The 18,400-nt window shown below is 39.6% G+C and overlaps 1 protein-coding gene across 1 annotated transcript in view; it reads left to right on the top strand.

Annotated features, from left to right (window-relative positions):
* SLC9A2 (solute carrier family 9 member A2) overlaps nucleotides 1-18,400 on the top strand; it is a 33,944-nt gene that overhangs the window by 10,057 nt on the left and 5,487 nt on the right. Inside the window, exons 3-10 of the mRNA XM_053971305.1 lie at nucleotides 1,380-1,630; nucleotides 8,223-8,440; nucleotides 9,766-9,968; nucleotides 12,553-12,642; nucleotides 13,936-14,006; nucleotides 15,440-15,601; nucleotides 16,170-16,266; nucleotides 17,166-17,297. Coding sequence (XP_053827280.1) covers nucleotides 1,380-1,630; nucleotides 8,223-8,440; nucleotides 9,766-9,968; nucleotides 12,553-12,642; nucleotides 13,936-14,006; nucleotides 15,440-15,601; nucleotides 16,170-16,266; nucleotides 17,166-17,297 — 1,224 coding nt within the window. The remainder of the gene's footprint in view (nucleotides 1-1,379; nucleotides 1,631-8,222; nucleotides 8,441-9,765; nucleotides 9,969-12,552; nucleotides 12,643-13,935; nucleotides 14,007-15,439; nucleotides 15,602-16,169; nucleotides 16,267-17,165; nucleotides 17,298-18,400) is intronic.

The following is an 18,400-nucleotide window of genomic DNA, read 5'->3' as shown; positions in this document are numbered from 1 at the left end:
TCTGTTTCATTTCTTTCCTTTCACTTAGCCCAAAGGACCCATAATAAGCCACGTCTTTGCATTAAACTTTTAGTTCTGTAAGACTTACCCAGTTTTGACTAAGAAGGTCCGAATAGCTTATGTTCTGTCCTGTGAGAGAGAACAAGACTGCAAACATGAAAAATCCTTCCACAGCCACTACTCAAACACCTACTTTGTTGGCACAATGCAAGTACTGATAAAACATTGTGATCTCAAATAGCATTCCTGATAGAGAAACCTGTTAGGTGTACTAAGAAGTCTAGAAAGAAAGCAGAGATTTAACTCCTGCAAGCTGTCTAAGATGACTGGTCCACACTGGTTTAGTCTGTGAACCCACTGTGATAGGAACAGGTGCCTGTGACCAAAGTTAGCTCTGTACAAGGGACAGTGTAGCCACCCTGGTACTGCAAGGCTGGGAGCATACATGCAACACCAGGGAATGGTTAAATCTCTCAAGTGGTTCTGCAGATGGGACAACCCTTTAAAGTTTCTTTAAGAGTAACTGATTCTGTTGGTTTCTGTTTTGGAGAAACTAAAACACTGAATATTAGAGAAATGTGGCCTTTAGATTGTTCTGTTTCCTGTATAAAACAAAAAGGGTCTCTGGCTAAGAAAATATAATAATCCCATTGACCTAGTTTGTTTTTGAGGATGGTTAAAAATGCTTTGAAAATTAAACTGGGCAAACACATGGCAACAGGTTTTTAATGGCAGCAAAATCCAGATCTCTAGAAATGCTCAATATTTTGAACAGTCTTTAAACCACTGGATTCCTAATGGTCAAGAATTTTGAGAAAGAGCGCTGACTTAATAAATACCATGTTTCTTTTACTCCTTGAGGTGGTCACTGTCAATCCCCAGCTGCCTCTACAATCCCCTCCTACCCCAGCAGTTTAGATGAATCTGTGGTCTAGTTCAGTACTCTACCTCTCAGTGTCATGTAGATCAAACAGATTTGAAAATAACCTGATTTTTCATTGGTTATGAGACTAGTTCTTTTTTTCTCCTTCTGTTTTATTTCTTTTAGTCTGGGGAAAATCTGAAATGTACGTTAGGAGCTCTGTAAATAAATTATTTTAAAGAAGAATTAGCTAGATTTATGCTACTGGCCCCCAGAGCAGCACGGGTTAAGAAATCTGTCCCATTTGCAAAAGTGGGAGTAATTATCTGTCTTTTGTATCTCTCTGGTGTATATGGATGACAAATAATATGCCAGATATAAATAACAGCGTATCCAAAAAGCAAATTCAAGGTAGATAGAGAAATTCAAAGATCAACATTTAAGCATAGGAGCATAATGACATGAAAGGAAATTAAGAATAGTTCAAAAAGATAATGTGCTTTCTTTTTCCTCATAGGTCCTGTACAATTTGTTCAAGTCTTTCTGCCAGATGCGCACAATTAAGGTTATTGACATATTCGCTGGGATTGCTAACTTCTTTATAGTGGGGATCGGTGGAGTATTGATTGGAATCCTTTTGGGATTTGTAGCAGCCTTTACCACCCGTTTCACCCATAAAATCCGAGTGATTGAGCCACTCTTTGTCTTCCTGTACAGTTACTTGTCATACATAACAGCCGAAATGTTTCATCTCTCGGGCATCATGGCGTAAGTACTCCAAACTTTAGTAATCATATCATCCAAGTAAGAATGCCAAAGGAAATTGGAGAGAGGATCAGCTTTTGCAAAGCTTGCCATGTGGCATTGCTCCACAGTGCATGGCAGAGTTGCTGGCTTGAGGATTTCCGGCCTTTTCCCTCCCGCTTCCGCCCCATTCTCTCAGCTTGCCACCACACCAGCTGTGTCACTAAAACTGCTCATGGCATCACATCATAAGCTGTGTCTTTGAAATGTTCCAAGTTAAAAATATTCGCTTGTATTTTCAGTGGGCTTATTTTTTAACCCAGGTCACTTTGGTGACCTGTGTCCTAGTGTGACCCTTCAACTAGTCATAAGGGCATGGGTGTGGAGTGGCCCATGATGATGTAGGGGCAATGGTGGCAAGGAGGGAGTGGCAGTGGTAGCAGGGAACTTCATGAGCTGCCTTCACTTTCGATGCCAATATATTGTGAAACTGTGTTTAACAGTTAGTCATGTGAGCAGCCAGTAAATACCATTCAATGAAGACAAAGTATATATCATTAAGGCAAACTTCTGCTGGATTACAGGCACAATAAGGATTGGGTGAATGTAAAGTTTGCAGTCCAATGGTAATATAATCCTATTGCTTAGTATCTTGATACATGTGCCTGTGTGTTACAATGTTCTCTGTATACATCATGATGTATAAAATAATATTTTTCTTCCCACTTCCAACAGATAGAAATATTTTCACTTCTGGTTTTCCACTCCTTGTCTTCAGTAAAAAAAGAGCACAGCCTCTCTCTTCACTCTGTTTTCACTGTAAGGTCTTCAACATTAAAAAGAGCCTTTATGACATTTGATATAATTAAATGTTTTGCTCTGGTTCCAAGTAATATTTTTAAAGTCAACTTTGTTTAAAGACTTTTTGTTTTTCTAGTGGCAAATACGAGTCATTCAGGCATGAGGAGCAGAGTTTTTTTTGTAAGCTCAGATATTACTGCTGAGTGTCACTAATACTCAATAATACCTCACGTGATTATTATCTTTTAGGCAAGTGAAGAAAGGTTTACTATCATAGGCATGCCAGTATAAGGTTTTCTGGGGCTGGGAAGCAATTTACAAGGAAACTTATGGGTGATGATTTCAGTAGTATAAAAATAGGAATATACCATGAAACAACAAGGGTTGGAACTTTAATGTAAGTAAAGAGCTAAAGATTACATGGGTTTCTTTCTCTGATATGAGCCTAAATAAAGCAACATATGCATCCACTTTGACCGAGTTCATAAATGTGCCATCTCTTTCCATAGCTTCTATTCATAGCATTTGTGTGGTTTCTAGTTTCCTCCACCTCTTAAGCCAAATGTCCTTGACATCCTATGATCAAATACTTAAAGGGTTTCTAAACCAAAAACATGTGGCTAAACTGTACACGGAAAAAATTGAGGCAGTGTTTATGAAAATACTGATTTGGACCTGCTGCATCCAGGACACAATGGATAGGGTGTGGTGGATCTGCTGGTGGGTCAGGGGACCCACCACATGCCAGTGCCTGCCACCAGCACCCCAGTGCTTCCCACTGCACTAACAACCTGTTCATTTTCGTTTGTGCAGTGGCCCCTGAATGGGTGCAGAACAGAAGAGGAAACACAAAGTATTTTCACCCTCAAACAGCACAGTAGAAAATGAGTTATCTTTAAAATGTTCTGTCTGTTTTTGTCTCTAAGCATGCTTTATAATAGCTGACAGAACTGTGTACAGCTGTAACATCCCAGCTGAGACAGAAGGGCTCTCTGCTGCCATGTAGGGTCTCAGCTGCTGTAAGCCATAAAGCCATAAAGCTTGTCCCCTCCCAGCAGTGCTGATGACAGCCAATCTCTGCATCCCCTTGGAGTAAACCTGCCCTGTTCTTGTCACATTTCTTTTGCCTTTGAACTGCAGAAAGTAATTTGCTCTGTGTCGCAGTGCAAAAACACACACCAGTGTTAACCAGAGTTCCCTGTCACTTTTTGCAGCAACTGACTCATGTAAGGATTGCTTGGGTCTGATTTAAAAGTCAGCCCTCTTTGAGCAGGTAGTTGGAGCAAATGACCTTGGAATGTCCCTTACAACCGAGATTATTTACTGCTTGCTTCTGTGGCCATTTACAGTTCAGCCTCTGAGGAATAATTGCCTGGTCTCCCCTTTTTCACCCATATCCACACGAGTCTGTTAAACTACTGATTCCCACTTCTTTCATAACCAGGTTTATAAAGATACTCAGTGAGACCTTGTGGTTACATGCTGTACCATACTTCAGGGGAAGGACATGAGCAGGAACGTACAGTGTTACCAAATAAATAAGATACTTAGACAGATTGCCTCATTCCTGGGCAAGCAGGAATTCACTGGCTGAGGAATAGAAGGGAATGAAAGGCACTTGTCCCTCTTCTGATAAGTTTGTGTACTCATTCTAAGGATAAATGATTCTTGAAATGTCCGTGTATAACCCCTGCACCAGGTTACCTGGCTGAAACAGTGAAGGGACTGAGCCATGTCCCTGTGAGCTGCAGTGAGAAAATCCTCTTCAGAAGGAGAAGAAAGAGTTTCTACTGTAACTAGAGCTGGGCATGCATGAGGATCACAGATGTAAAACACACAAATCCGAATCTGAACTTTATTCACTTGCTCACTTGCTTCCATGCTGCATTTTCTGCTTACTAATTTCTCATGAAGGCTGTGAAGCAGCAGAATTTTTAATATAGGTTTTGTTGGTTTTTTTCTTTTTTTTTTTTTTTTTTTTCTTTTTTTTTCTTTTGCAACAATGAATTAGCAGGCTGAAAGGAGCAAACATTGAAACTACTGTAAATTTAGTAGGTCAAGGAAACTTGAGGATTGAACCCAGTGGCCTAGTTTATTGCAGTCCTGACAGAAACTGTACTGTTTATACAGTAAGACTTTTATTCTTCAGAAGTACAGAATGTTGCAGGTTAATTGCAATGAAGTGCTTTTCCCTTCCCCTTCTTGACCAAGGCAACTACTCAGGTCACAGAATTTGAAGCCAGAATTAATGTATGTGGGTAAGAAATGTAAAATAAAACACATATAAGCTTTGGCTTTGATTATTGTGACAGTAAAAATTTAATTTGTGAAGAACTTATTATAATAATGTATGTAAAACCTTGCATAAGACATTGATTTTATATTAAATTTTAACACTATATACCCACACAATTTTCAAATGAAGGAGACTTCAACATTTTTTTTCTTATGTAAATAAATACTCTAAAGAGATACCTGATTCCAAGTGAGCAGCGATTAGGTGTGGAATATTTCTTATCTGAAGAGTAATAAATCATGTGCAGCTCTATTTCTTGTAGCATTGAACCAACTCCTCAATTGCTTGACACTAATTGAATGAATGCAAAATGTGATTGAAAATAAAGAGTGTTGTCCCTTTAAATTCTAGTGGGTAAGCATGGTAGGTGTCTTAAGTTACAGCTTGCAAGGATTCTGATTAATCTGGTGACAGATTCTTATCAGACATCCACTTACAGTGTCTCCATTACCTCAGGTTCCAAAAACAAACCATGTCCTGCTCCCCATGCTGCAGGGCTTTCCTATATTACTATAATAATGAAAACTATTTATTTTAAGAAGGTAATAAATAGTACTGTGTGTTTTGTTGTGCCTTTGATGCAGACCTGACAGTCCTAATGCTTCAGGGCACTGAGCTGCTGCTTTTGGACTCTGAAATGACTGTGGGCCTAGCAATGGCTGTTTTCCAGCCCACCCACTGCCTTCTTGCTCTTTTGCATTTGCTGCCCCTGCACTTGCCATGTCCACTGAGTGCCATCGGCTGGAGTAGCCGGGCTGCAGCAGACTTGTTACACTTGTGCAGATAAGCAGTGTACACACAGGAGAGCTGTCACAACCCATGGCATGGCCTGAGATCTTTGTAGCTGTGTCAGTGCAGTGAAGAGCAGATTTGCCACTGAGTATGAGACTTTTGGCGGGTCAAAGTGTTAAGTGGATTTGAGAAGATTTGTGCATGTACTTTTGTGGTTGATCATCAGAACTGTGTACAAACTGAGGAACCTGGGAGTGTTTGACAGCTTCTGGGCTTGAACGCATGTCCTGACCAAGCTGCTGCTTCTTGTCAGGACAAAATCCATGTGTGTCCTCTTCCACTTTCTTGCTCAGGCACATGATGTGGGATCTGTTGTAAGTCCTCAGTCTGGGCAACTGTAAGATCAGAACAAGGAGGAAAGATGTGAAAAGCATCATCAGTTAGTCAATATTGGCAAAAAATTCAGGACCTCTGTTATCTTAACCAGGTGCTCAAACTAGAAATGCTACCTTAACTACTGAGTGTTTCAGGGAGAAAGCTTGCATGCTTATGAAATCTACACTGTATCTTTCACAGTGGACCCTGTGTAGTCAGGATGAGCTCTGCTTCCCAGGCAGCATGCTACCTGTGGACCACATGGGGTCTTTCTGTTCAGGACTGCGGTGAAATCAGCTGACAATGAGGAGAGGGCTGACAATTATATCAGTACTAAATATAGATGGGGGTCTGAGATAGTCTTAGTGAGGCTTTCTTCCTTCTCAGACATGGAGTTTGCTTAGGGTTGGAGCTAGTCTTTGCATGTCATTGGACATTTTATTTTGTGCTGACTAGATCCTTCTCCATCACCAAGTATAGGATAAAAATGCAGGGTGAAGGCCAGGTTAGGTGCACTGTAATGCCTGTATTTGTAAGCCATTATCTGCCCCATCAGACTGCATCTGTCCCCATATCACATCCTCTACCTTGGGTTTTCTTCACTTCAATGTATATTCAGGGTCTCTGCTGCTTGGGAGAGGTCAACAGAGTACACTGTGTCCTCTCCCAGTATCCACATGCCTTCCCAGACTTGTCCTTCAGAAGCATTGTTGCCCAGCCACTTTGGGGATGTAGATGTGGCTCCATGTAAGAGAATGAAACTTCTGGACAAAACCAATTAATCAAGGGAAATGTGTTCAGAGTCTGCCAGTGACTACAACCTGAGCTGCTGCTACAGACTTCCTCTTGCAAAATGCAAAGAAAGTTCACTGTATGGAAGTCCTTTTGAAGTTACTGCTGCTTCTGGGATTCCTCTTGCTTTGCAAAAAAAATTTAAATCCCTTATTTAGAATATAGAACCCAGGCATGTGTGTTCATATTGTCAGTGAGGTTTTTCTGAGCTCTGTCCCAGTCTGCCTTTCCATTTACATTCACATTCAAGGATGTTTGGTTCAGAGTGGTTCAGAGATGGGGATTTTGGCTTAGAGGCAGGACATGCTTAGCAGAAGAGTTTCTGCAGTGAAATCTCCACAAGACTTGGGACATTTCAAGAGAAATTTTCAGAGATGCTAGCAAACTTGCCCTCCTCCCCATGAGAGAAACAGAAGTGTAGAGATTTCAGCATGAAGAAATAGCCCCTATGTTAGCAAATACTTATATCTGAAAACCTGAAATAAATAACCGTAGACAAGTTGGCTGTATTCAGAAAGACAATGTAAATACATCTCTCTTTCTTTGTTTAGATTTAGTGTGCTAGAACATTTTAGCACAAACTTTTATGGGTTTGACTGAGAACCCATACATGGATGTGGATAATGTTTTTCTCTGGGAAATCAGAGCAGATGTTGTTGCCCTAGACAGCAGAACCAGGAATGACAGCTGTTTCACAATGTATCTTGCCTTAGTTGTCCTCCCTGATAATTATTAGTCAGCTCAGACTACACTGAGACACCACCTTGGAGTTATCCTCCAGCCAGCTCTGCTAACTACCCTTAAACTTGTAAATGCGTAGCTGAGTGGTCCTTAGCCATCCCTGTACTGTGGACAGCCATACTGAGCAAGTGATGTACAACCAGTAATGTCATTCTTTGCTTTTCCTAAGGATTAGCAAACTCTGTTTGCTAACACAGAAAATAGATTTGTAGATGCATTTACAGTAAGCCCTTTCTTTTCTATCATGTATCAGCTGAGATGCCCATTTCATTTATTTGTAAATACTTTAAATGTGCAGCAGCACCAATGTGATTTCTGGTGGTGTTTTTCTCCTATTCAGCCCTATGTGCAGGCAGAGCAGGTCTAAACTGGTGAAGGATGACAAACTGGCTGTAGCCTTGCTGCTTACTTTGCTTGGAAAGAGGAGCTGGCTACTGTCACTGCCATTGAGGTTGGACAGCTGCTGGTAGGGAAGGAGGGAAGTCCTGCCCTGCCCCAGGATATGCAGTTTCCACCCTGTCTGATGTCCCTTAGCAGCAAGAGATGCAGCAACTCCTGTTTTCCAAGGCTGTTCCTGCCTTTCCTCATCTCTGCCCCTTTCAAAACAGAGTTTGAGTGACTCCTGCACAGATTATGTGCATTTAGTATGTGAAAAAACTCTCCATACACTGATGTCTTCTCAGAAAACTTCCCATTCCAGAAAAAAAATCATGCCCAAATTGTAGGTTCACCAAGCCTGTAAATTTGAGATTGGTTATGAAATAAGTTATGCTTTGCATTTTAAAGAGAACTATGGAAAATGAATAATATTATGTAGATACGAGAGGCTAAAAAAAAAAAAAAAAGCCAATGAAATATGGGGTAATATTTGCCTTTCAGGATTACAGCTTGTGCCATGACCATGAATAAATATGTGGAGGAAAATGTTTCTCAGAAATCCTACACAACGATAAAATATTTCATGAAGATGCTGAGCAGTGTCAGTGAGACTTTAATCTTCATCTTCATGGGTGTGTCTACTGTTGGGAAGAACCATGAGTGGAACTGGGCCTTTGTAAGCTTCACCCTCCTCTTCTGTTTAATCTGGAGGGCACTGGGTAAGCAAGTCTCAGACTATGGGTTAGTATTATTTGCAAGTGAAATGTTTTATCTCTTGTCAAGTAGAAAGTGCCTGAACTTAGACAGAGACCCATCAGTTTGTAGAATGGTTTTTGTATTAGTAACATACCCTATATCGCAGGGTCAGCTTCCACCTTTCCCTAAACCTAAAATCAGTTTTGCCCTGATCCTGCTCACCTAAAATGAGAGGCAGTCCTCTTGTTAATCACAATACATGTATTTAAGTAAACATTTATTTACAAATAAGCAAATTGTGGTAAAAAGAATTAGCAGTAATTCAGGAATTAAAAAGGTTGGGGGGGGGTTGTTTGTTTGTTTGTGGGATTTTTCCTTTGTTTTTAATTTATGTTTACTAGCTTTGGGATTTTCACAGTCATTGACATAAATAGTATCAAACCAGGAAATGCTGTAATTGAAGTGTAAAGAAAAACTCCTGTAAGAAACTGATCCCTCCTGAATTTACAGTACTAGCTCTTTTCCTTTTACTGAGAGAGCTAAGTGCAGGGCAGGCTGGTAGGTCTTAAATCTGCTCCTCTCCCTAGCTTCATCTCTAATGCTTCAGTCCCTGCATGTGTAAAGGTGCATCATGTTCTAATCCAGCTCCCAAGTCTCCTTCCAGAGCAAAAACCTGGACTACTTTCCTACTGCACCTGCAACCCCACAATCAATATGTTGAATCAATATGCTGAAAAGTAGTCAAACACCCTGATTGCTACCCAGCTCTTGCCCCCGTGCTTGCTCCCTTCACGTGCCTTTATACTTTTACTCCAATCTGCCACGTCCCTGGAACCTTTTTCCCAAGGTACACCAGCATGCACTGGCGTCTTGTCCCCCCATCCCTAGTCCCACATCCTTCCTGTCTGAGTAAAATAGAGCAAACAGGAGTTTGCAGGGTTCAAAGCACAGATTGATGGAGGGGACAAAATCACCTCGAATGCAATGAAAAAGCAATTAGGAGTCTTGGTCTATGCTGACACGGAGAATTATTGCTGGTTTAGAGGTGTAGTCTAGCAGGTAGCTGTCTTGGGGAGATCTATTAGCTGCTTCAGGTCCTAAATCCAGCTGACTTGATGTGTTTAGCTCACTAAGTATGTTCAAAATTATGTTCCCAAGGCTTTTTAATTTAATATTGTGGTATTTCAAGCTGCTAAGTAATGTTTCATTTTTTCAATAATATATATTGAAGAAGCAAATAAAAGGTTAGAAGCAAATGGAAGTGTTTTAAAATAAATATTAGCATCATGGGCTACTTCTGAAGTTCCCTTTTTTCCCTTCCTCTCTGTATTTCTGTTTTTTCCCTCAGGTGTTTTTGTTCTGACTCAGATCATTAATGTGTTCCGGACAATACCTCTCACTTTTAAGGACCAATTTATTATCGCCTATGGAGGTCTCCGAGGAGCAATTTGTTTTTCACTTGTATTTCTGCTTCCTCCTGCTGTGTTTCCCAGGAAGAAATTGTTCATCACTGCTGTTATCGTGGTGATATTCTTTACGGTTTTCATTCAGGTAGTACCTTTCTTCTCCTGAACTGATTCTTTCTCAGACAGGTTGTAAATAAGTACCTCTAATAGGTAGAAAATGAAATGTTCTAACTTACTGGAAGGAACATACCTGAAGGTACTTGCCATAGTCATAGTAGAAAAAATGCTATGCATGCCACAGGCAGGTAGCAAAAGTATGCCAGATATTAAATACTTATGCTAACATGTAAGTAGTACTAAGTATTTAAGACTAGTGAGGTTGGAGCAGAGATAAAAGATAATCTGGGCACAGCTTCAGCACTAATTCCTTTTTCTAGCATGCTTAAATTCGTGTGTTTACTCAGAAGTTCAGTGTTGGACATAGTGCACAATGAGCTAAAGACACTGAGGGCCCAGGCAGATGAACTGGAGTTGGGGTGTTAGGAAGTGATGTTGCAAACCAGCTGGACAGCCCTAAAAAAGCACCAGGTGTGTGTTAGGACATGAAGAACTTGTCTCTGATGACCACCAGGCCATGGAGGCCTGGTCAAGGGTGAGCAAGAGACTGAAACCTGCAAAATGTAGAGGAGGCCAAGCCCATCAGATAAACATATCAGACCGGTCAATATCCAGAGCAGTGAGAGAGATGTGAGTGGCTATTAATGAAATTTCAGATCTGTGGGAAAAAATATAGAATTTTGTTACTCTGCCGTTTACATGGAAAAAGGTGCTGTGGGAAGCAAGTATCTGTGCTCCCTATGCTTGGGCAAAGGGGCAAGGTGGAGGTCAGTCAGTTGACTTTAGCTGTGAAAACTAATTTTGAAGGACAGAATCATTTAAAATACGGAGATAAATGGAGTGTGCTATGAGATGCAACATGATTTATCAAAGAAAAACCTGGTATCATTCTTTCATAACGCAATTTATTTTCTAGAGTAATCTCATTTAATTGGACTATTGTAAAATCTTTGGGGAGGGGGCTACAAGGAGATTGCTAGTGTAACTACTCATTAAACTGAGGGTTAGATTGATATTAGGATGACTATAAGATGAATGAGGAAGGAGCTTACAGTTCCTCCTTTAAATGGAAATAGAAGCTAATTGTCCTTTGGGTCAGAAAGGATCTCTGAGGGTCTCTCGTCCAACCCTGTGCTCAAAGCAAGGCAACCCCCAAGCTGGATGATGTTCCTCAGGGCCATGTCAAGCTGAGTTCTGAATAGATTGATGGATGGAGATACCCCAGCCTCTCTGGGCACCTGCTCGACTGTTCAACCACCCTGGCCAGATAACAGGCTGATGGGGTATTATTAAAGGAATTCCTCAAGGATAAGTTAATACTCTTGTTAACTGACCATGGCACATAGATGTAGGAGTTTTTGTTGCTGATGTTTCTTGATGATAGATTTTGAAAAGTGTTCTCAGGGTGACAGTGAGATAGAATATCCTGTAGAAAGAACTGAGGGCCAATATGAAAGGAACAGAATTAAACTGAACAGTAATGTTCAATAATGCTCAAAAATGTTCTTGCAAGGACTTTCTTACTTGGAATTTCTCTTGTGAAATGGGAACCTTTGATTTGGAAAAAAATAGGAAGGGAAAAAAGATACAGGTGTACTAGTTGGCAATGAGGTAGATTTTAAGTCAACGATAGAGTGGGGACAGAAGAAAGGCAAATCTGATCTTAGGACACACTGAGACAGGTATTTCCATTAGAGCACAGTGGCATGTTCTGGAGTGATCAGGGGACTGGTAAGCCTGTCATGTGAAAGGAGACCAGGATGCCTTGGCCTTAGCAAGATGAAGGAGAAGAGGGACTATAATTACTGTTTATATGAGGGAGTGAACATTGTTTAAACTAAAAAGACAAATGTTGGCACAAGAACAAAGTGCTACACAGTGACCATGATGCAATTAAGAAGCAGCTTTCTAATTATCAGAACAATAAGGTTCAAGATGAGTGTTCCATTATGAGCAATGGGGCACAGAAACCTAACTACTTTTAAAATAAAGCTTGATTCATTTATGAAAAGAAATGTGACCTGGGTGTCTGGGATAGTAGGGACTGAGCTTAACACCACAGGAGATTCATTCCTCTCCCTTGTGCCAGTGTGTCTGTACAAGTAAACAAATTATCTTAATTCTTTCACAAATACTTGTTGAAAACCATTATATCATTCAGGGGATAGCCAGAACTTTTTGTTCTTTCTCTGAGAATGGCCAGGCAAGGATACATATTTACAAAAAAACATAGTTTCATGATCTTAGATATCCATAATAGTACTGTTTACATATCTTTGAATACCTATTTTGGACGTAAGTACTAGAAAAGAGGACTTTACATGTTCATTTTGAAATTACAGGGAATCATTTTTTTAAATTCATGTTTTTCTAACACATGACAAAACGGAAAGAAAAAGTTTAAAATAATTATGTATGGGATAAGTGATGTATTTCTGATGGGTTCTGTTAGGTTGACCCTCTTGGAGCTCTCAGTTCTAGGGTGCCCCTTTCTTCCTCCTGTTGCATTTATGGAGTCTGGACTGACAAGGACTTCATAGCTAAGTGTAAAACCTGCTAATCAAAAGAATTAATTCACTTTTATAATTATTGTGTTCTATTTTTCTTCACAGGGAATAACAATTCGCCCACTTGTGGAGTTTCTTGATGTCAAAAGGTCAAATAAAAAGCAGCCTGCTGTCAGTGAAGAGATTTATAACAGGGTATGTTGCAACTTCAGTATCATAGGTGAAACCCTTGTATAGATGAAATTCCTAGTCATGTTCAGACAGACAAGCATTCAGCATCAGTATTATGGAGAGGGTGTACTAGATTTCTTTTTGATAGCTGTTACAAGCACAATAATTGTAAGGCTTATATTTAACTTTTGGCAATTACAGAAATTATTGTTACGTATCCTTATTTTGGAATCTCTCACTTTCTTAATTATTTAGATCTAGAAGTAAATTAACTTTCTGTAGTTTATTTCACACATGAGATACATGTTATTTTATAATTCGGCTACATCAGGAAACCTTTGGCTTTATTTAATTACATTATACTGTATTTGATTTAATCCAATTAAACAAATGCAAACTTCTCTTAAATGCACTCTTAAACTTACTAAACTCTTACATCATCAGCCTTTTTATGGATATATGTTTGGTGCATGTGTCTCCAATTGTTGCAGATTATTAGCCATGCATCTTCTTGAACGTATTTGTCCTTGCAGCATACCCGAGGCAAGTGGTTTGAAATTTCAAAAGGGAGGAATAGTAAGGGCCACATTTGGGAAAGAAGCCAACCCAGGCATCTAAAAGTCTGTCTTTTTAGAGCTAATCCTTTGGACATGTCTACCAGGGTTTTTCCCTGAGACTGAGAGACCCCTATGATGGTTCCTGAATTAAAAGCAAGCATGCTGCCTCTGGGATCAAGTGAGACCTTAGCTGAACTGATTCAGTTTTTCCTAATTGATAATAGACTCAGGAAGAGTGTGTTACTAATATTAGATGGACAGGATGCTTTAAGATGATACAAATTCCTAAAATAGGATCTCAAGACCTACTGCTGGCTCTCAGTTCTGTCTGTGCATCCTGAGGGGCTGGTGCTGATGTAGGGAGCTTCTGTCCACTGAGATTCTCTTCTCCACAAAGTCATACTTGCCTCACTGTCAGGCCTGGGGAGGTTCCAGGCATAGCAGCAAGTGGTTAGGGAATTTCAAGTAAGTGAAAATATGGGAAAAAGCTTTAGTTTCAGGCAACAGCTGAACAAGATTGACATTGAGGAAATTAGCAACTGACTTCTGTCCTTTGTGGCTGTGAGCTAAAGAGGATTCAGGGGGAAAGAAACAGATTCTGTCTTTGAGCTTGCTTTGGACTGCTTTTGGTAGGACTGAAGCATTGTCCTGAGTTGTGACTAGATGTTTCTGTTTTAAAGTAAGTTGAAAACTAATAAGGTCTAAGGACAAGGCAAGTGATGTCTGTAAGTTTATGTAATGAACCAATGTTTTCCTTTAGTTCTTTGACCACGTGAAGACTGGAATTGAAGATGTGTGTGGACACTGGGGTCACAACTTTTGGAGAGATAAGTAAGAATGGCATTTGAAACTTTGTTATACAGCAGAGGCTGAAATGGCTCTGCAGCAAAAAACAAAGGCTGTTGGGCATCAAGTTTCATTTTCAGCATTTATTCTTGAAAGCATATGGTTGTTTTTAGAACATGTGGGTTTCAAAGGGAAAGTAGCAAAACAATGTCTTTTACTAAACCACAAGCAAGTAGAACAGAATCTCCAGCTGGGAAGAAAGGCAGCCCTCTGATCCCAGGGTGAAGGATGGTACCTTCTGAGGGTGCATGATTCTGACTGTTGCAGAGCATTTCTTGTATGTCTGCTGAGCCTTTTTCCCCACCCAGCTGTCCTCCTGCAAGCTGTATTTCTCAGGGCAGTTAAGTGATGGGTTAGTTTCCTATTTGATGGTAAACATACAAAAGCTGGTGGATTTCCTCTAGAAAGATCAAGGCAGCAGCTGGCATGAGACACATGAGAGATTCTAATGGCAGGCAGCTCCACAGCTCTTGATGGTATTCCTTAAGACTTAGTATCAGTTAAGAAGATTACCCCTGGCAGTACCTGAATAATTCATATTTTTACTTTATCTGCTGAACCATCATTATCATTAGGTTGGATCTAATTCCTTTTACATTCAAATTCTTTAGACCCAAAGCATGGGCACTGCTCACCACCTCTAGTCTCTGCTCCAAGAAGAATTTAAGTGTTTTATATAAAGAGAGAATAGCACCAGCAGGAATGGCTGAGGAGAGCCCTCTCCAAATGACTTGGGGGTGACACAGTGAGGACACTTTCCTGACAGATGTGTGACATGGGTACAACTTTTCTTAGCCTGGTTCTCCTCCAGTCTATGTGAGATCTTAAATGAAAAGATTGCAGAGTAAAGGAGAGTCCCACCTCTTCATGAACTTCACACCCAAATTCAAGAATAATTTCAGAATGTCTGGAGGGCAAAATATTTTTGACAAAAAAAATCAACACCAGCTGTAATAAATATTTTTTCACTAAGCATCCAAGAGGGTGCAGTTGCTTTAGAGAAAGGAACAACTTCTAAAGTTTTACAAAAGCAGGCTAAAATTTCAAAGAAAAAGCAGTTGATGCAAATTTTGGCCTTTTATTTGTTATTACAGTAAATATTTAATGTTCTCTTTGTCTTGATGAAAACAGAGAATTAAAAATAATATTTTTTAATAACAGAATACCTAAAAGTTTAAAGTTGCTTCTAGGGAGACTGCCCATTAACATTTTAACCTATTTAACCTATTAAGACTATCTATCTGAAGTAAAGTTGAAATTGACCCTTTCTTAGGTTACTCAGCATTAGGTTGTTAACAAGAACAGACACATTCCCAGACAATAAAGTCCTTTAAAATTTCATTAACTGCAATATATTGGCTTTCCTTAACTATGCACAGTAGAAATTAACTTGTTGGGCTGGTTTGCCTCATGTACAGGTTTAAAAAGTTCGACAATAAATACCTGCGAAGACTTCTAATCCGTGAGAACCAGCCCAAATCCAGCATTGTTTCTTTATACAAGAAGCTAGAGATCAAGCATGCCATTGAGATGGCAGAGAGTGGAATGATAAGCAAGGTGCCATCATCGGTGTCTCTCAGGTAAGCAAGTGATGCCAGCACGGCCAAGCATCTCAGCTGGGTCACATAATTTATTTCACAGCCAGGGCTGTAGGCAGGATAATCACTTTCACTTAGGATACTTTGTGTCCTAATGTCACCAGAGCAGTAAGAGGATGTGAAACAAGAGCCTTTTGCCTGTAGCTTCAGGTGAAGTGCTGTGTTCTTCCGGCGTGTGTCATTTTACTGGGACAGCTGCTCACTGGAACATCCATCTGCCGTGTAGAGCGGAGGTAGACTTGAACACGTGCCTGCCTGCCTGCCTGCTGAGAATAGCTACAAGGGAAGCCTGAGGGGCATTTTGAATAGTACCTAAATACGGGGGACAAATTATTGTAATTTTTATCACATTTTGTGTCTTACCACAGATTCAAATGAAATCAAGATTTCATTTCTACATGTTAAATTTTCACCTATTACTTGGTTGTTTTGAAATGTTGTTTCCACCTCTAACAAAGGAAATAATTCAAATGTCATTCCTGACCATAAAATTAAAAATATTCTCTATCTCTCCCTCTCCCCTATTTTCCTTTTTTTCATTCTTCCACAGTGACTATCATGAAGGAAAGATAAAGCCCCTTTCTCCCACTGAAATGGAAAACATGCGAGAAATATTAACAAAGAATCTCTACCAAATACGACACCGAGTAAGGATGAACTTTTGCCTACATAAATATCCCACTACTCTTGTAATATACTGATTATCTTCTTAACACATCTTTGAGCTAGTACATCTGCTCTATCATATAATAACAAATAATGCTCTTATTTACCTCTGTTGCCTTGAATCCGTATCCTGTCATATGTACAGTAGCATATTCACATTCCTTTGTGTAAATACTTACTTGATCTTATACTATTGATAAGGCTTAATGTTTTTGTCTTATTACCTCTGATGCAACCACAGTATTAAAGTAGGATCATAGATGCCAATTCAACCCAACATTGTCTACTTGTGTCAGTATATTGGTCACTTCATGATATGGGATTAGATTTCCTATTTGCCTCCAGTTATAAAGCTGTTTGTATTAAGAGCAGAGATGATGAACTGGAAAAATAGTGAAATAAAAGCAAAAGGACATTTCACTTTGTCCTCCTGTGGCTAAGAAGTTTGAATGCCTGAGCCCTTGGAAAACATTCAAAAATTGAGCAAGCTTCAGCTTGCTGGAGGTTAAAATGACTTCCCTCTAGGGGACTCATCACATTCAAATATGTGTCCTCTACTGACATACTGACGAAGCTACGACAGTGTGGGGGTAAACACGGTATCAAGCCAGCTTCTTCCATTTTGCTTTTCATTATAAATATCAGCAGGTTAAAAAAAATGACCAAAACCAATAAAAAAAACCCAGGTGATTGTGAAGCAGATGAATAAAAACATTCCCGTCATAATTATTGTTCTTGTTCTTAATCATCTGCAATACGATCTTGTTCACAAGGATTTATGATGCTTATTAAAGCAAAAAGCCTGTTTTTCCCTGTTCATATAGTCCAACACATTTGACATCATGCTTTCCAGGCTGTGATCACAACTTTTCCATTTCAGACAATGTCCTACAACCGACATAGCCTGGCTGCAGATGCAAGTGAGAAGCAGGCCAAAGAAATTCTGATCCGTCGCCGGCACAGCCTTCGGGAGAGCCTGAGGAAAACAAACAGCCTGTCAAGGGAAAGACCGGTACTTGCATTTTGTGATGGTTTTTTGTGGTTTTTTTTGTCTGTTTGTTTGGTTTTTTAAAATTTTAATTGTTATTGAAAGCAGCTGTTTGTAGCTAACTGTCATGCAGCAAAAACAATCTTCTGACATGCAGGAAAAAATCCTGAATTTGGAAGACAACTGCACATGTAATATCACATTTACACCTTGAGTTGCACACATGAGCCCCTTAATTTGTATTGACACCCTCAGCAAAGCTTCAGTCATGTAGAATGTGATATGGGAATGGGATCTGCTGCCATAATTTTACCTCAGAGAAGCAGGCTCTGTACACAATGTAGGTATGATCAGTATTCTCTATCAGTGTTTTGATGAAGTGTGGATGATTAAAGGTTAAAAAATACTTTAAGATAGAAAAACTACTTACAATAAGCTCCAAAATATAGGAGAGGACTTTTGACCACATCAGTCAGAGCAAGCTCTTCACTTGAAAAATATTGTATGTTCTTTAGTCAGGCCTTCAGATTTTGACACTGGTTAGGAAAACTGGTTCCACTTACAAGGATTGCTGTGGCAAGATAATATTTGGCTCTCTGAGGCAATCCTGCAGTTGTAAACTTCCAACCATATTGGAATGGAACACACTAATTAGGCAGGGATACTGATCTTTTGGGTTATATCAGGTATCAAGGAAATTAGCCATTCTGTGTATTTTCATGTTACAGGAATACTTAGTGACTGCTGTCTTCATTGACACAGTTGTCCTTCAGTAGTTAAGGCTGGAATAATGTCTCCAAAAGGATGATAATGTCTCATAGATGATCATTATGGTGTTAATTTATGATACTCACACCATTATGCTACTATGGTGTTAATTATGACAATAAGACTGTTCCTGAATGATTTTCTTTTCTTCTCAACCACAGTTACATATGTTATCTTTTTCATACAATTAAATGATTTACTATGTGGAATAGTGAGGGGACTGAGCAGGACTTTTGGGGCAGGGAAAGAAAAAGGATGTCTGATAACCTTTTAAAACACACCGGCTATAATTTTAAGAATAATTATCCTTGGATAAATCTTTCACAGAGCGAAGAGGAGAAAGAGGAAAAGAATAAAAA

This window comes from Vidua macroura, chromosome 2 (genome assembly GCF_024509145.1).
Source record: "Vidua macroura isolate BioBank_ID:100142 chromosome 2, ASM2450914v1, whole genome shotgun sequence".
NCBI classification, from domain to species: domain Eukaryota; kingdom Metazoa; phylum Chordata; class Aves; order Passeriformes; family Viduidae; genus Vidua; species Vidua macroura.
This window is presented reverse-complemented; position numbering and strand designations above follow the sequence as displayed.